At 42.5% G+C, this 17,232-nt stretch overlaps 1 protein-coding gene across 1 annotated transcript in view; it reads right to left on the bottom strand.

Annotated features, from left to right (window-relative positions):
* Nucleotides 1-520: 520 nt before the first annotated feature.
* Nucleotides 521-17,232, bottom strand: part of LOC126291868 (uncharacterized) — a 77,721-nt gene continuing 61,009 nt past the window's right edge. Inside the window, exons 6-7 of the mRNA XM_049985589.1 lie at nt 9,637-9,719; nt 521-658 (exon numbers count right to left, since the gene is read on the bottom strand). Coding sequence (XP_049841546.1) covers nt 611-658; nt 9,637-9,719 — 131 coding nt within the window. The 3' untranslated portion in view covers nt 521-610. The remainder of the gene's footprint in view (nt 659-9,636; nt 9,720-17,232) is intronic.

Genomic DNA, 17,232 nt, shown 5'->3' with positions numbered 1-17,232 from the left:
AACAGTGCAGACACTTCTTGTGAGTTCTTAGACTGTTTAAATACTGGACATATACTATCTGTTCGATTACTGTGAGAAAGAGCACATGTAAATGATAAAAGTGTTTACACTGTAATGCCATATACGATGCTTGTGAAAATCTTGAGATAAGTCAAGATAAAAATAAAAAGGGTCAAAATTAAATGTCAACATTATGCTTCAGTCTTAATATACTAAAAACCTGGACAACTCATACTTTACTCAAGATTTTTAATGGACACTAACCACTTTGAGCTGATGCCATTTACAAGATAAGTAATAGTATAACATATGTTGCAAAAGTAGTATTGTTCATTAAAAATGCATAAATGAAATATTAATAGCACATATAAGGGGAGATTACATACTCATGTGGGAAGAGTATATATGTAGAATACCTGAAGTATAAAAAACCACCATTTTAGTGTTCATCTATTTTTTACTAATTCAGCCTCAAAACTTCTTGGACTGATGGGATAAGTTGCTAAATGAAACAATTAGCCAATTATCAGCAATTTTATTTTTTATTAGCGTCTAAACTACAACAGTAGATGGAAATTAGCAACATCTTACTTCTTCATTCTGTCCTGATCTAGGAGTCCATCTTGTCAACGATTTTTCCAAGCCAGCCATATATTGTCTGAAAGAACACAAACAAATTTATTCATAACATATCCTGTTCGCCTTTATTAGCTTGGGCCTAGTCACTTCCAGTATTATTAACATACTAATGAAAAACATATTGAATATTTGTCTGCAGTAGTCACCAAGTAACAAGACTACATGTCTTGAGGAGACACTGCAACATCATTTCTGAAAGAAACAGAGGCTTAGAACAATTGGTGGTCTGGTGAGGCTTTTCATGGTTGTAGCATGAACAGAAACAGAAAACAGAAACATACTGTAACCATAGTGGAGAAAAATAAAGCTGCTTATTTCACAATTAAATAGAACATTGCAGATAGGAGTCTCCAAGTGGTACAGTGAAATCAGTGATGATTTTTATTTTAGTACAACACGATTAAATAGCTTAACATTGTGAGCAATTATTGGACTACAGTGCTAATAACAATTAAAAAAGAAAATATTAAGTTAAAAATGGGGGGAATTATCACTGGAATAGATGAAGTTGTCAAATAGAGCTGTCTGTAATTCAGTCTTACCCTTCATCACATTATCCACAAGACATTTAATGCCTTCGAGTCAGTTCTCGAACGCATGTGGCCCCTTGTAAACAATGCCTTTGTATAATAATATTAAACCCTTGAAGTCTTTGTAGCTGTAATTTTTGGTGCTACTGTACTGTTTGTGCTTTACACTACTTGTTTGTGAAATAGGAATATGTTTACCAAGAACTGGCGCAAATACTTCCATATCCGCAAGCCACTTTATGGTGTGTGGTGGAGGGTACTTTGTGTATCATGACATTCCATCTTCCAGTTGGCAAGAATGATTGTTGATACGACAGCGTATGAACTCGGTATCTCTGTGATTTTACCTTCACTGGTGTCCAAAATTAAAGTAACGAATTGCTTTTTCCCCGTCTTGTATCTAATTCACCATATAATCATACAAATTGTCAACGGATGTCCATACAGTCGTGTTCTGCACGAAAAATGGCATTTCAGTCAATGGACTAGCACATGTGTGATGACGTCAGGGCACCTATCAAAAGGGGTAGAGTTTGGTGGGTCGTCTCACATCCACAATCTCTGCGTGCACAGTCACTGGAGGTGTACTGTGGTAAAAAGATTATGCCTAGCAGACTCAGTGCGGTGGAGGGCCATAAGAAGAATGGAAGCAGGACAGCCACAAACTGACGTGGCCCGATGGCTTCATGTGAGTCGTTCTGTTCTTTCTCAGATGTGGCAACAATTTACAGTGACCGAAACGGCACCCAAAAGACCAGGGCAGGGCTGATTACGAGTGATATCAGAAAGAGAGGAAAGTTATTTGGATGTAAGGACACAATAGTGCTGCATGGCACCTGAAATCTGACGTTGCAGCATCCACTGGACGTATTGCATTGAAACAAAAGGTGTACAGAAGGCTTCAGCAGAGTGGCCTTTATTGTTGGAGGCCTGCTTGTACCTCTGATGCGTCTTCACAAAAGGGATCGTCTAACATGCCATTGGAAGGTCGAACACTTGGCTAATGTTCTTTTCACAGATGAGCCCGATGTAGTCTGGAGAGTGATTCTCGACTCATTCGCATCTGGATGGAACATGGAACACGATTACCAAACCCAAACATTATGGAAAGAGACCGACATCGAGGAGGATCTCTAATCTTGTGAACACAGACTTTGTTGATCAAATGAACACCTCCTCACAAAGTTGTATGGGTGAATCGGCAAGGTTTAACTGCTGTCAGGTATCCTGACGAGATCTTGGGAACCCGTGTGGGGTTGTTGTGATGTGTGCACGCAACTTCGTATTGATGGACGATAATGATCGACCTCACAAAGCAAGAGCGGTTGATGTTTTCTTGGAAACGGAATATATTGCACGCATGATATGGCTTGCTCGCTCTCCCGATTTGCATCCCGTAGAGCATGTCTGGGGAGCACTAGGGAGACAGGTTGCGTCATGTCAGCATCCACCAATCACTCTCCAAGACTTGTGAGCAGCTCTGCACGAATAATGGCCGTTATGGCCTCAACATGAGACTAACGATATCATTCACAGCATGTTTCGTCGTTGTCAGACCTGTATTGATGCCAGAGGTGGTACACCCCATACTGAGCACATTAACCGGTTGTAGGAATGTGTGTGCAAATCCATTAAGTTGTAAAAAACGAAAAACGTTCTTGTCTACCGCTATGCATATTACAGTTGCATACTTTCTGTATTGTTTACGTTGTTTCTACTTTACTATCACTTGTTTATAATGTTTTGTGGCGTAATAAACACAGCCTTACAAAATTTTCGATTGTTTCTTTAATTTTGGACATCAATGTACATGGGAGGAAGCAATAAACCAGGTAACTCTCGCCTACTGTCAGGCTACGTTCTCAGAATTTTAGCATTAAACCACACCGTGATACACGACGTCATGGATCTATCATATTCCAGCGGTGTTGCTTGGGCATATTCGTGACATTTTCGAGCTTACGAAATGAACCTGTGACGAAAGACACTTCTATATTTCCTCTAACTGCCCTACATGGTACAGATCCTAGGCTGATGAGAAACAGAGACTACTTAATCTCCAGTGTTTCTTTCGTGCTCGGCAATGCTATATCTACATAGAATCGATGCTGGAAAAAATGAGAATTTTGTAACGACTAGATAATCTATACCCTCACCTTCAAGGAATGGGGAAGAACTCTCTTGTCCTTTAATCCCCCCTCTCTCCTGCTTTCAGATGCCTATGGCTTATGATGTAATTACTGTTAGCATAGCGTTCTCGCTTCCCACGCCCGGGTCCACGGGTTCGATTCCTGGCGGGGTCAGGGATTATCTCTGCCTCATGATGGATGGGTGTTGTGTGCTGTCCTTAGGTTAGTTAGGTTTAAGTAGTTCTAAGTTCTAGGGGACTGATGACCATAGCTGTTAAGTCCCATAATGCTCAGAGCCATTTGAACCATTTTGAACCATAGCTGTTAAGTCCCATAGTGCTCAGAGCCATTTGAACCATTTTGAACTGTTAGCACTCTGGTATTTCAGTGTAACCATACATAAAGTTAAATCATTTCATTACAATTCATTTCAAGAAAATTTGCATTCTTCAGCTCTTTCCATGTTTCAGAGATCTCCCGTCCACAAGATTCATGTAATTTATAGTGTTCCAAGACGAGAGAAATAGAGGGATAGGGGGGGGGGGGGGGTAGGTGCTTGTAATACAATTTTATTGAGTTCTCTGTTCCTTTCGTAAAAAAGATGATTTCATTTTTAATTTCCGCTTATAGTCATAGAAGCTGCTTCTTATGTAACGTATTAGTTACTTTTTGGTAATATACAGAACTGACTGCATTATCCGTTCTTTTCCATATCGATCTTCTCCATTATATTTATCATCTTTCTCAGTACCTCGTAACTCACGAGGTGTAGTGTCTCAGACCTGGTGAAAATTTTCGCACTCGCTCTCCAACGTGAGCCCCGGTGGAATGCTTATACAGGATGATTCACAAAGATGGGAAAATATTTTAATATCTTATTCTACGAGTAAAACGAAACAAAACAGTTCATATAAACATAGGTCCGCAAATTTTTGGTTACGGAGTTACGGCTAGTAAACGATTTTGCCTGGAATTTAGCAACTTCGCTAATATGATGCCATCGCAAAACTGTACGAGCTTAAAGTAAATCATGATTTCCATTTTGTTGTTGTTGTTGCTGTTGGTCTGGTGAATCTAATAAAACATATCCTAGACGTGTGACTGCAGTAGTTTTCCAGAACATCCAGAGAAGCAAAGAAGTAATTTCGTAAAATTTTTAATTTAACTACTTGTCCCAATTTGCTTTTTAAATTCGAAACAATTGTACAGAGCTTTGAACAAAAGTTGTTGAGAAATTAATTTAAGAAAAATGATGGTAATAACGTTAACTGAAACTGCATGTATGTGACAGAAAATCTGATTTTATCAATACCATAGCATACGTGAATTCCTGTTAGACCGGAGAAAAGAAAGCTCAGGGAAGTTGTACAGTGTACATACGATTTCACAATACATTCACAATAAATGTTCAAAAATGTCTCCACCTAGTTCAATGTATTTAGCTGCACGTGTATGAACAGATTTTGTTGCTCGTTTCAGTTTCAAGAGTTGTTCTTAATTTCGTCCATCGCATTCATAATGCGAGCAAGTAATGCTTCAACTGTATTGACTTTGTCCTTATAAACTATATCTTTCATCCACCCCATACACAAAAATCCATTGGTGTTAAATCGAGCGATCTGGGTGACCACACACGTGTAGCACCAGGACCAATCGATTTCTGGGGAAAATGTTCGTTTAAGTGTGTACGACAGAAACGGCGTTGGTGAAATGCAGAGGCGCGCGCGCAGTCATGTTGAAAATACATTTGTAATCGCGCAGCAAGTGGAACATCTTCGAGCAAGTGTGGCATTTCTTCTTGAAGAAATTGTAAGTACGTCTCGCCAGTTACACGTCCTGGGAAAATGAACGGCCCGATAAAGAGTGTGTTGATTATACCACACCACACATTTATGCTAAATCCCTGCGGGAAGTTGCGCATCACTGATTCACCAGACCAATAACAACAAAATAAATGGAAATTGTGCTTTACTTTAACCTCGTACAGGTTTGTAATGGCTTCATACTAGCGAAGTTGCTAAAATTGCAGACAAAATCTTACTAGCCCTAACTCCGCAACTAAACATTTTCGGATCTACGTTCATATGAACTTCTTTCTTCAGTTTTACTTGCAGAATAGCATATTAAGATATTTGCATATCTTCGTGAATCACCGTGTATACCCTCCCTATCCTCTTTTAATCACCTACCCTACATTGTTTTGTTGTAAGTTTCATTATTACCTTCTTTGTTTATTGTTGGCACGTATTACTGACACGTGTTGGGATCTCCAAAAGCGCTCCTCGTGAACTACGAATCTGTTTCTTCTTCTTCTTTTTCCGGTGTAGTACAAAAAGTGTGTGCAGGAACGTGTGAGGTTCAACGATCCTCAGTCTGATGAAATCAGACTTAGGATTGAAGAAGTCGTTAGTTGGTGCATGGAGTAAGATGTCAGTGATAATAGGTGAAGTAATGGACGAAATCGACGGCGATTTAACAACAGGTCATGATGACAGTTATGATAGTGGAGGATTGTTGACAGTAAGAACTTCAGAGCAGTGGTTACGCGGATCTTCCCGTTTCTCCAATAAACTAGTTGAAGTGTTACATTACTGGCCATTATAATTGCTATACCGAGAAGAAATGCAGATGGTAACGGGTATTTACTGGACAAATTTACTAGAACTGACATGTGATTCCATTTTCACACAATTTAGGTGCATAGATCCTGAGTAATCAGTACCCAGAACAACCACATGTGGCCGTAATAATGGCCTTGATACGCCTGGGCAATGACTCAAACAGAGCTTGGATGGTGTGTACAGGTACAGCTGCCCATGCAGCTTCAACACGATACCACAGTTCATCAAGAGTAGTGACTGGCGTATTGTGACGAGCCAGTTAATCGGCCACCATTGACCAGACGTTTTCAGTTGGTGAGAGATCTGGAGAATGAGCTGGCCAGGGCAACAGTCGAACATTTTCTGTATCCAGAAAGGCCCGTACAGGACCTGCAACATGCGGTCGTGCATTATCCTGCTCAAATGTAGGGTTCCGTAGGGATCGAATGAAGGGTAGAGCCACGGGTCGTAATACATCTGAAATGTAACGTCCACTGTTCAAAGTGCCGTCAATGCGAACAAGAGGTGACCGAGACGTGTAACCAATGGCACCCCATACCATCACGCCGGGTGATACGCCAGTATGGCGATGACGAATACACGCTTCCAATGTGCGTTCACCGCGATATCGCCAAACACGGACGCGACCATCATCATGCTGTAAACAGAACCTGGATTCATCCGAAAAAAATGACGTTTTGCCATTCATGCACAGGTTCGTTGTTGAGTACACCATCGCAGGTGCTCCTGTCTGTGATGCAGCGTCAACGTAACTGCAGCCATGGCCTCCGAGATGATAGTCCATGCTGTTGCAAACGTCGTCGAACTATTAGTGCAGATGGTTGTTGTCTTGCAAACGTCCCCATCTGTTGACTCAGGAATCGATCCGTTACAGCCATGCGGATAAGATGCTTGTCATCTCGACTGCTAGAGATACGATGCTGTTGGGATCCAGCACGACGTTCCGTATTACCCTCCTGAATCCACTGATTCCATATTCTGTTAACAGTCATTGGATCTCGACCAACGCGAGCAGCAATGTCGCTATACGATAAACCGCAATCGCGATAGGCTACAACCCGACCTTTATCAAAGTCGGAAACGTGATGGTACGCATTTCTCCTCCTTACACGAGGCATCACAACAACGTTTCACGAGGCAACACCGGTCAACTACTGTTTGTGTATGAGAAATCGGTTGGAAACTTTACTGATGTCAGCACGTTGTAGGTTTCGTCACCGGCGCCAGCCTAGTGTGAATGCTCGGAAAAGCTAATCATTTGCATATCACAGCATCTTCTTGCTGTCAGTTAAATTTCGCGTCTGTAGCACTTCATGTTCGTGGTGTAGCAATTTTAATGGCCTGTACTTTATAAACAAGGGAATTGAGGATACGTGAATTTGCTGATGGTGAGGCGCCTTTTATGAACAAAACTACGGAATCCAGGTGGATGAGCTCAACTTCTTATGAGATGCGATAGAACGGAATCTATCTTCTCGAAATGGATCTCAACGAGGCTCCTGAGGCTGTGGAACGTATTCTATCACCGGTCTCCTGGAAAATTTTATGTGGTGAGCGACGAATCTCTCTCCTGTGCCAATATCTTCATCTCTGAGTAGCAGCTGCACCCAATATCCACAATTATTTTTTGTATGTATTCCAATCTCTGCTTTCCTGTACAAATTTTTACATTCTGCAGTTTCCTCTAGTGCCATGGAAGTAATTCCCTGATGCCTTAACACATGTCTTGTCATCCTCTCCCTTCTTCTTGTGAATGTTTTCCACTTGTTTCTCTTGTGGGAAATTCTGCTGGGCACTTCATTTCTTATGTTACCAGTCCACCTGACTTACAGCATGCTTCTATAGCACCATATCTCTAACGCTTCAATTCTCGTTTTTTCTATTTTCTCACCTCCTTCTCCTTCTTCTTCTTCTTCTTCTTCTTCTTCTTCTTCTACGTGATCAGGCCAAGTGGACAGTAACACTGCTATAAGTTTCTATTGTATTCTGTCCATTGCTGCTACCGCCTCCCCCCCCCCATCCGTTCAGTTCTGTTGATGCTTAGTTTAAATCTTCATGGAGGCCGTCCCTCCAATGCTTCTTGGGTTTCCCTGGTGGTCTCTTTCCTGTAGGTATGAAATACAGGAGCTTCCAATACCATCTGTGATCGTCCATCCGGGCCACAAGGCCGACCGACTGCATTCTTTTGGCTTTCTCAATTTCTGATATGTTGGGCTGCTGGTATATTTCTTCAAGCTCTTGGTTGTGTCTGATTCTCTATTCCTCTGCGTCTGCATCCAGAACCAGACCGAGTAACTTCCGAAGCACTTTTCTCTCAAAAACGAGGAGCTTATGGAAGTACTGTTTCCGGATACTCCATGTCTCACAGCCATACAGAACAACAGTCTGCATCAGTGTTTTGTACAGTCAAATCTTGAACTGTCTGGAGAGGTATCTGTACCGAAGCAGTTGTGCTAGGTTGTGGTAAGATCGGTTTCCTGCTTGTATTCTGACATTGATCTCTGCTTCACATCACGAGTTGTCAGTGAAAAGTGCCCCTAGGTATTTGAATTCTTGCACTCTCTTGTAGGAATGGTGCCCAACCTGCAGTCATTGTGGATGATCAGCAGTCTGACAATGACCACGCGTCATAACGCTGTATTCTGTCTTGGCGTCGTTTATGTTTAGCCCAAATTTTGCTGGCAGCCTCCTTTACTGCTCTGGTCATTTTCTCCAACTCCTCTTCAGACCTAGAGAGTAAACAGATGTCGCCTGCATAGGCTAAATACGACAGTCTATTTCCTTCGATTTCAATCCCTCCATTCATCCCTCCATACTCTAAAAGGTCGGGAGTACGATCTTCTCGAGAGCAGAGATGAACAGAATGGGGGACAACCCATCTCCTTGCCTGAGTCTTGTCGCAATTTCAAATTCCTAAGCTACGTGATTTCCCATCTACACCTTTCACGTGTTTCGCTAAGACAGATCTTTATCAGATTGATGAGTTTCTCTGCCATGCCAAACTCCCTTAAAGAGAACATCTGAACAGGCTCTTGCGCTGTATGTAATCATAGGCCTTCTTAAAATCAACTAATGAAATATGTAAATCTTTACCATATTCACGCAGTGTCTCAGTGAGCTGCCGGAGACTGAAGATGCGATCTACTGTTGACCATCCTGGTCGGAAACCTCACACATTCTTCGAAATTTAACCCTCAGTTTAACACAGATATTTGATAATGGTAAATTTTTTTGGCCACGAGTACCCTCTTTGCCTACGCTAGTCTGCTTTCTGCGTCCTCCTCGATTCGACCGTGACGTATTACTTTGCTTCGAAGATTGCAAGATTCCTGTACTTCGTCTGCTTCGTGGCCCTGGCGTTAAGACTATCGCCAGTCACATTTCTGCTATTTCGCATTGCTTTCGTCTGTTTACTCTCAATCCATATACTGTGCTGATTTGAACTTTCAGTCCATTCAACAAGTCCTGCGAAGCTTCCTCACTTCACTGGGGATAGTTATACTACCGGTGGTCCTAAAAATGATATATTTTCACCTTGAATTGAAAGCCCACTCATGAACTCTTATAATTGCTTCTTCTATGTACAGATTGAACAGTAATTTCCAATGCGAGCATTTAGTTCTTGGTGAGCCATTCTTGTTGTGACTCTCTTAGTTTTTGTAAATATTGTTTACCTACTTAATAATTATTCGCCTGAGACCGCCATATTAAGCTTACCTCATGGCCCCTGGTTTCCATTCCCTGGGACAGGCAGTTTCCAGCGACTAGACCGCATTCACAGTATCCGCTGCACGCAGTAACTGTGACAAAAAAAAAGCACAATGTCAGCGACTCTAGCATATTTGTGACGAAATAAACTCGCCATTTAACTGCCGTCTAGCTCTTAACACACACATCCGTCAAATTGTTCAAATGGCTTTGAGCACTATGGGACTTAACATCTGAGGTCATCAGTCTCCTACACTTAGAACTACTTGAATGTAACTAACATAAGGACTTCACACACATCCACGCCTGAGGCAGGATTCGAACCTGCGACCGTAGCAGCAGCCCGGTTCCGGATTGAAGCGCCTAGAACAGCTCGGCCACACATCCTTAAATAACGCTACGAACGAACATATATATCGGTTTAACATAACTTATATAAACATCTATGTCTATACTTTACAATCCATCCCATAGTGTCTGGAGAAGGGTATTTGTCGTCCACCATTCATCTTTTTCTGCCTTCCCATTCCATTTGTGAATGGCGCTTGCAACGAGTAATTGTGCGCCTTAACGGGGGTAGGAGGAGGCACCACAGGACATTTTAATTTCCACTGTCTATACTGTCACAAATAAATTCATAAAACTTCGCCAGCATGACCATGAAGGATTTAGGATTCACACTCAAAGCAGTGGAAATTCAAAAACATAACAAAACATTATTTTTTAAATGCGAAATCTCATTATTTTATCACTTACTACTGGCTACATTTGTTGCTATAAGTACTCTTTTCTTCATAAATAAGAGAGATTTTTCGATGAATTCTGCATAGCATACAAACCATACTTACAGGTGTACGAAAATCTACAATTTTCCAAATCTATTAAAAGCTGTCGTAAAAATTTAAATCATTAACTGTAAAATTCGAGTTTTTTCTAAACATGAAATTTAAAATGTAACAAACACCTGTAAGTATGGTTTGTATGCTGTGCAAAATTCATCGAAGAATCTCTCTTACTTATGAACAAAAGGGTACCTATAGCAACAAATGCAGCCAATGACAAAATGTTGAATTTTCACATGTAAAAAAATTTCTTTTGTTATGTTTTTTAATTTCCACTGATATCAGTGTGACTCCTCAATCCTTCCTACTAGTGCTGACAAAGTTTAATGAATTTCTTTGTAAAAGCATAGAAAGTGGAGATTAAAATGTCCTATGATGCCTCTCCTGCTCCAAGACGGCCCCATTGACGTCCTACTCACTTCCTCGCCTGGCAGCTCTGCAACTCCTCTTACGCCTGTGGTGAGCGTGCGGCCTACACGAAAGGGGTTGCATCAGCAGGCACCAGAACTTCAGTCACGTATGTTGGGTCGGCCAGTAGGTGGCAACGCGAGCGTGTTAGATGCCATCGGTGCCGCGGACCTGTTTGCTTCCATGGACCACGTGATCACGAATGCTTCATCTAACATTGGTATTTATTATTTATTTTTTTTACTTAACCTGATACGATTAGGGAGGTGAGATCCTCTCTTACATTGGAGCAGGACTTCACATATAGGGAACCATACCTAAGAATGTGCGGTTAAGGAATAACCTTAAATAGCTGGGTTATTATCAATAGGAAACCTAAATCATTTTAGGTATACGTTTATTAACAAAAAAATTTACATGTTCGGAAAACTACAGCAGCAGAGAGGTGATACTTTTATTGAATTTTTGAAAAACACAAAAAACGAGAAATGCGTACTCTTCCGTTCATTTGTGCTGAAGAGGACGCAAAATATACCCAAATAATGCGCATTAAGCAAATGTTATAAAGGAACGCAGTGTCACTCGCAAATAAACAACACTGTTCGTGCCACCAGCTTCCACGCTTAATGCATTGGTTCCAGTCCTCTGAGAACGTCAAAATCTATGTTCTCTACTCACAGCTTTTAGTCTTTTCCTTAACGCAGACTCCTTCGTACCAAGAGCAGTGGCAACCATTGTTTGTTTTCTCCATTTCCAATTCGTTGTCTGCTGTCATTCAGCTGTTCTTTTGTTTAAATGAACTTCCGAGCCGATTTTCGTACTTAATATACAAATTTTGCTGTTCTGCCCTAAAGAGAACGTATCCTTTCTTTTGAAACCTTAAATGCGCGCTCTTTCGTACTGAAGGAATGATTCCAAGCGGAGTCAACAGATGGCAGCACATCTCACGTTTGCAAAATATGTGGAAGCAAGCCAGCATCTCAAAATGCACTCAAGAATTAAGGACTGTTGCTCGAATATTCTGTGTATATCTAACGCAACAGAGTACCAGAACTACATCAAGAAAGCTGGGAAGTGATTCCTACTTGCTTCACTTTGAAAACACAGGATTTCTCCACACGGCTCATACCATTCTGAACACAACTACGTCAGTTGTGAGCGGTGCAGTTCAGTCAACTGTCAGTCAACTGCGCTCTCTTAGCGACTGCGCACTCTTTGGTACATTTATACTTCAGTGTATATTACATCATAGTTATTCAAGAAATAACAACTGTAATGTGACAACTAGTACTAAAGTGATTTAAGTGTTTTGAAGTATTGGTATGCGTAAATTGTACAGACTATGAACTGTGAAAGTTAATAGTGGAATTTCTTGCACTAGTGCAGATGCAGCCACTAATAGTGCTAATAATATAATAATAATAATAATGACTGTAATAGCAGCATTAATAACAATAGTTATGGAGACAGATATGAGAAGAATTTATAGGCCTACAAAATAAACTCCTGGAAATTGAAATAAGAACACCGTGAATTCATTGACCCAGGAAGGGGAAACTTTATTGACACATTCCTGGGGTCAGATACATCACATGATCACACTGACAGAACCACAGGCACATAGACACAGGCAACAGAGCATGCACAATGTCGCCACTAGTACAGTGTATATCCACCTTTCGCAGCAATGCAGGCTGCTGTTCTCCCATGGAGACGATCGTAGAGAAGTTGGAAGTAGTCCTGTGGAACGGCTTGCCATGCCATTTCCACTTGGCGCCTCAGTTGGACCAGCGTTCGTGCTGGATGTGCAGACCGCGTGAGACGACGCTTCATCCAGTCCCAAACATGCTCAATGGGGGACAGATCCGGAGATCTTGCTGGCCAGGGTAGTTGACTTACACCTTCTAGAGCACGTTGGGTGGCACGGGAGACATGCGGACGTGCATTGTCCTGTTGGAAAATCAAGTTCCCTTGCCGGTCTAGGAATGGTAGAACGATGGGTTCGATGACAGTTTGGATGTACCGTGCACCATTCAGTGTCCCCTCGACGATCACCAGAGGTGTACGGCCAGTGTAGGAGATCGCTTCCCACACCACGATGCCGGGTGTTGGACCTGTGTGCCTCGGTCGTATGCAATCCTGATTGTGGCGCTCACCTGCACGGCGCCAAACACGCATACGACCATCATTGGCACCAAGGCAGAAGCGACTCTCATCGCTGAACACGACACGTCTCCATTCGTCCCTCCATTCACGCCTGTCGCGACACCACTGGAGGCGGGCTGCACGATGTTGGGGCGTGAGCGGAAGATGGCCTAACGGTGTGCGGGACCGTAGTCCAGCTTCATGGAGAAGGGTTGCGAATGGTCCTCGCCGATACCCCAGGAGCAACAGTGTCCCTAATTTGCTGGGAAGTGGCGGTGCGGTCCCCTACGGCACTGCGTAGAATCCTACGGTCTTGGCGTGCATCCGTGCGTCGCTGCGGTCCGGTCCCAGGTCGACGGGCACGTGCACCTTCCGCCGACCACTGGCGACATCGATGTACTGTGGAGACCTCACGCCCCACGTGTTGAGCAATTCGGCGGTACGTCCACCCGGCCTCCCGCATGCCCACTATACGCCCTCGCTCAAAGTCCGTCAACTGCACATACGGTTCACGTCCACGCTGTCGCGGCATGCTACCAGTGTTAAAGACTGCGATGGAGCTCAGTATGCCACGGCAAAATGGCTGACACTGACGGCGGCGGTGCACAAATGCTGCGCAGCTAGCGCCATTCGACGGCGAACACCGCGGTTCCTGGTGTGTCCGCTGTGCCGTGCGTGTGATCAATGCTTGTACAGCCCTCTAGCAGTGTCCGGAGCAAGTATGGTGGGTCTGACACACCGGTGTCAGTGTGTTCTTTTTTCTATTTCCAGGAGTGTAGATTTTTTCTGATATAGTGAGTTCTAGCAAAAGGTAATTGAAGGAGATTACACCAGCTAAGAATGCTGCCCTACGAGGAAGATCCAGTTGGAAAGAGAGATGTACAGTGGTAACGAGGCGCTCGGGACAACAGAGATCATTGTTCTAAGTTTAGTAGAAATGCCGTTACCTGTCTTCTGAAGCTAGAGGTGTTATTTAGTTGGCTACTATAATGCAGTTGTTATTCCAGAGTCGGTTTTCTGCTACTGAGAAGGACTTTGAGAAGGTGGCTGAAATATAGAGTGAAATAGAAAGGATTTTGCTCTGATGGGGACGGGTGTTTCTGCTGTATTGTTCAAACAAGAGCTTTAAGGTCGAGGGGAAATATGGGGGACAGTGTCCATTGATGAGACAGTAGAGAAGATAGACGATATGGAAAACTCTGCGCTTGTCTGAGCACAGCCAGTGTAGCTCTGCATATGATGGTGAAACATGATCAAAGGCTCGAACATCGCAGACATAACGAACAAAGACATTCATAACCAGTTCCAGCCACAGTATACTTTGCTGAGAAGGATACCATCGCTGTAATCAATAATTGGAAGTATAAGTGTTTGTACAAGTTTCTTCTTCAGGCCAAGCAGGAAGAGCTTTTTTACTACTTGCTGAAGGCGAGAAGTTGACATTTGTCCCATTTAGGGTTAAAGATGTAAATATTAAGTGGAGCCTCTCCATCTCCACACTTGATGATCATCCAAAGTTGTCTGGTTTGGTTTGTATCAGAAATGAGTTCCGTTGAAAATGCAACAACCATTGGTAACTTTCAGAGAAGTGTCATGAGTGGCGTATTTTGCTCGCTAATATGTTGTGTAGATGCAACTGCGAGATAATTCTGAAACAGTGATTTATTAAGTGAGGAACTGAGGACAAGTAATGTCAATATCTTAAGGAAAAACCATCCTTTGTTACAAAAATAAGAGTGTAATGTCTTCATTTATGTTGTTCCAAAATATATAACATTTCGTGTTTCACCAGATATCGATTGCCCTAAAAAATTAGACCATTTAATGAAAAAAGTACATAGTTACTGGAATAACACGCTAGATAATGAAGTTTCACATAATAACCATATGGAAAACCACTCTCCTCTTTGCGTGGTATCATTTGCCACAATCTCGTTTCGATGTCTCACACCATTTATGATATATGAGGAATATTATGGATATTTCATTCTGGATTTATTGCTGGCAAATGGTATCGCAAATTAGTGCATTACATTCCATCAGTTTTCTTGAGATTGGTGACAGGCAGAGGACGCCACACAAACTTAGAGAAAAATTCTGCATGTCACCTAAATTACATATGCAGCAACATGTTATGCAATTTACGCCAAATGCAGCATCATAGTGACTCCTGTTTTCCATTGTAAACGTTTTCGAATTTCGCGGGATGTCTTACTTAAATGCAAATATCACAATAACTATGACCAATATCCAAATTATGGGCAAGTCATCATGAAGCTGGCATATAAGACTATTAGCAACGCAAAAATGAAATTCTTTACCTAATAGTTTCTGTAAAATATTTTGAGAAATATTGAAGATCGTGAGCTTCGGTTCTGTCGTCGTATTTGATCGCTTACCTGCTGAAAATGGGCAAGCAACGTTGTCGTCCCCCACCAAACAAACGAATGAACTCTCCCAGCGCTCAGGACCAAAATTAGCCACTGCGCACACTCCACTGTATCCTATGTTGACTGTATTTGACTGTTGTTACTGTTTCTACTAAGTTTTAACCAGTAGTGTATACATACACTACTAGTTTTGTTTACCTATTTACGTCAATACGATACATTTGTTTACATTCTGGATCAAATGCAAGCCCTGCACCAATCATCAATGCTCTGCAGGTCTTCCTGCAATTCGCTGCAGCCTTCTGGCGTTACTACGTCTTTATAAACAACTGTTATCATTGGCGAAGGAGCTTCCAAACTTTACAGAAACTCTCCTGCGAACCTTGCAGAACTAGCACTCCTGAAAGAAAGGATATTGCGAAGACATGGCTTAGCAGATTGAAAATCGCATTCTGGAACCTTCCCCCAGGCTGTGGCTAAGCCATGTCTCCGCAATATCCTTTCTTTCAGGAGTGCTAGTTCTGCATGGTTCGCAGGAGAGCTTCTGTAAAGTTTGGAAGGTAGGAGACCAGGTACTGGCAGAAGTAAAGCTGTGAGGACCGGGCGTGAGTTGTGCTTGGGTAGCTCAGTTGGTAGAGCACTTGCCCGCGAAAGGCAAAGGTCCCGAGTTCGAGTCTCGGTCCGGCACACAGTTTTAATCTGCCAGGAAGTTTCAACGGCCTGGCTGTCTAACTTTAATGCTAATTAGCTCGGAGATGGTGCAAGTTACTGAATTTTTTCTTAACAGTTATGTCTCAATACAACATGCTCAGCACCACTGCTACAAAATATTGAGGCTATATTTGTACATGTGAAATATTTATGACACATGAATATGCAGGCAAAACCCCAGGCAAAACGCTCCTTCAGAGCTTCTGGTTAGATTTCAAACAACATCAGTACTCACATAACTTACTATCTGGAAAGAAATACTGCTGGTGGTAACAAACAGCACAACTTCTCACTGTGGTTTTGGCGGTAATGAGGAGAGAGAAGGTGGGGAGGAAGAGATGAACAGAGAAGCGGAAAGGAAGACATGAAAACAGATATGGGGGAGGATGAGATGGACAGAAAGAGGGGGAAAGGGGATGGACAGAGAGATGGGAGTAGGAGGAGATGGACTGAAATAGGGGGGGGAAGAATATAGATGGGGAGGAGATAGAGGGGAGAGGAGGATATAGACCTGGATGGGAAGAAGGGGATGGACAAATGGGGATGGACAGAAGGGGAAGGAGCAAAGGGTCAGGGGAGGCGGAGAACCAGATGGGAAGAGAGAGAGGAGGGGTTGAGCTTTAGTCGGAGAGAAAGAGGCAGGTTGAGATGAATAGAGAATGGCGTAGGGTGAAGCAGGTCGGCAATGAGAGAGGGAGAGAAGACACAGAGGAAGGAAAAGGATGTTGGCAGAGAGAGAGGAAAGGAGGAGCTAGAAACCTTTTTTTTGTGACTCATCATGCTTTTGAATGCCTTGATATGGCTCGCCATGAATTCCTCTTCTGTGCCAACCTCTTCATCTCAGAGTAGCACTTGCAACGTAAGTCCTCTGTTATCTGCTGGATGTGTTCCTATCTCTGTTTTCCTCTACAGGTTCTACCATCTACAGCTCCATCTAGTACAATGGAAGTAACTTCCTGAGGTCTTAACTAATGCCAAACTCTCCTGTCCATTTTTCTTGTCAGTGTTTTCTGTACTCTCCTTTCCTCACCGATTCTGTGCACAATCTTCTCATTCCTTACATTATCAGTCCACCTAATTTTCATTATTAGTCTATAGCACCAATTTCA

Source organism: Schistocerca gregaria, chromosome 9 (genome assembly GCF_023897955.1).
Source record: "Schistocerca gregaria isolate iqSchGreg1 chromosome 9, iqSchGreg1.2, whole genome shotgun sequence".
Taxonomy (NCBI): Eukaryota; Metazoa; Arthropoda; class Insecta; order Orthoptera; family Acrididae; genus Schistocerca; species Schistocerca gregaria.
Note: the sequence above shows the minus strand (reverse complement) of the source record. Positions and strands in the feature narration are given on the sequence as shown.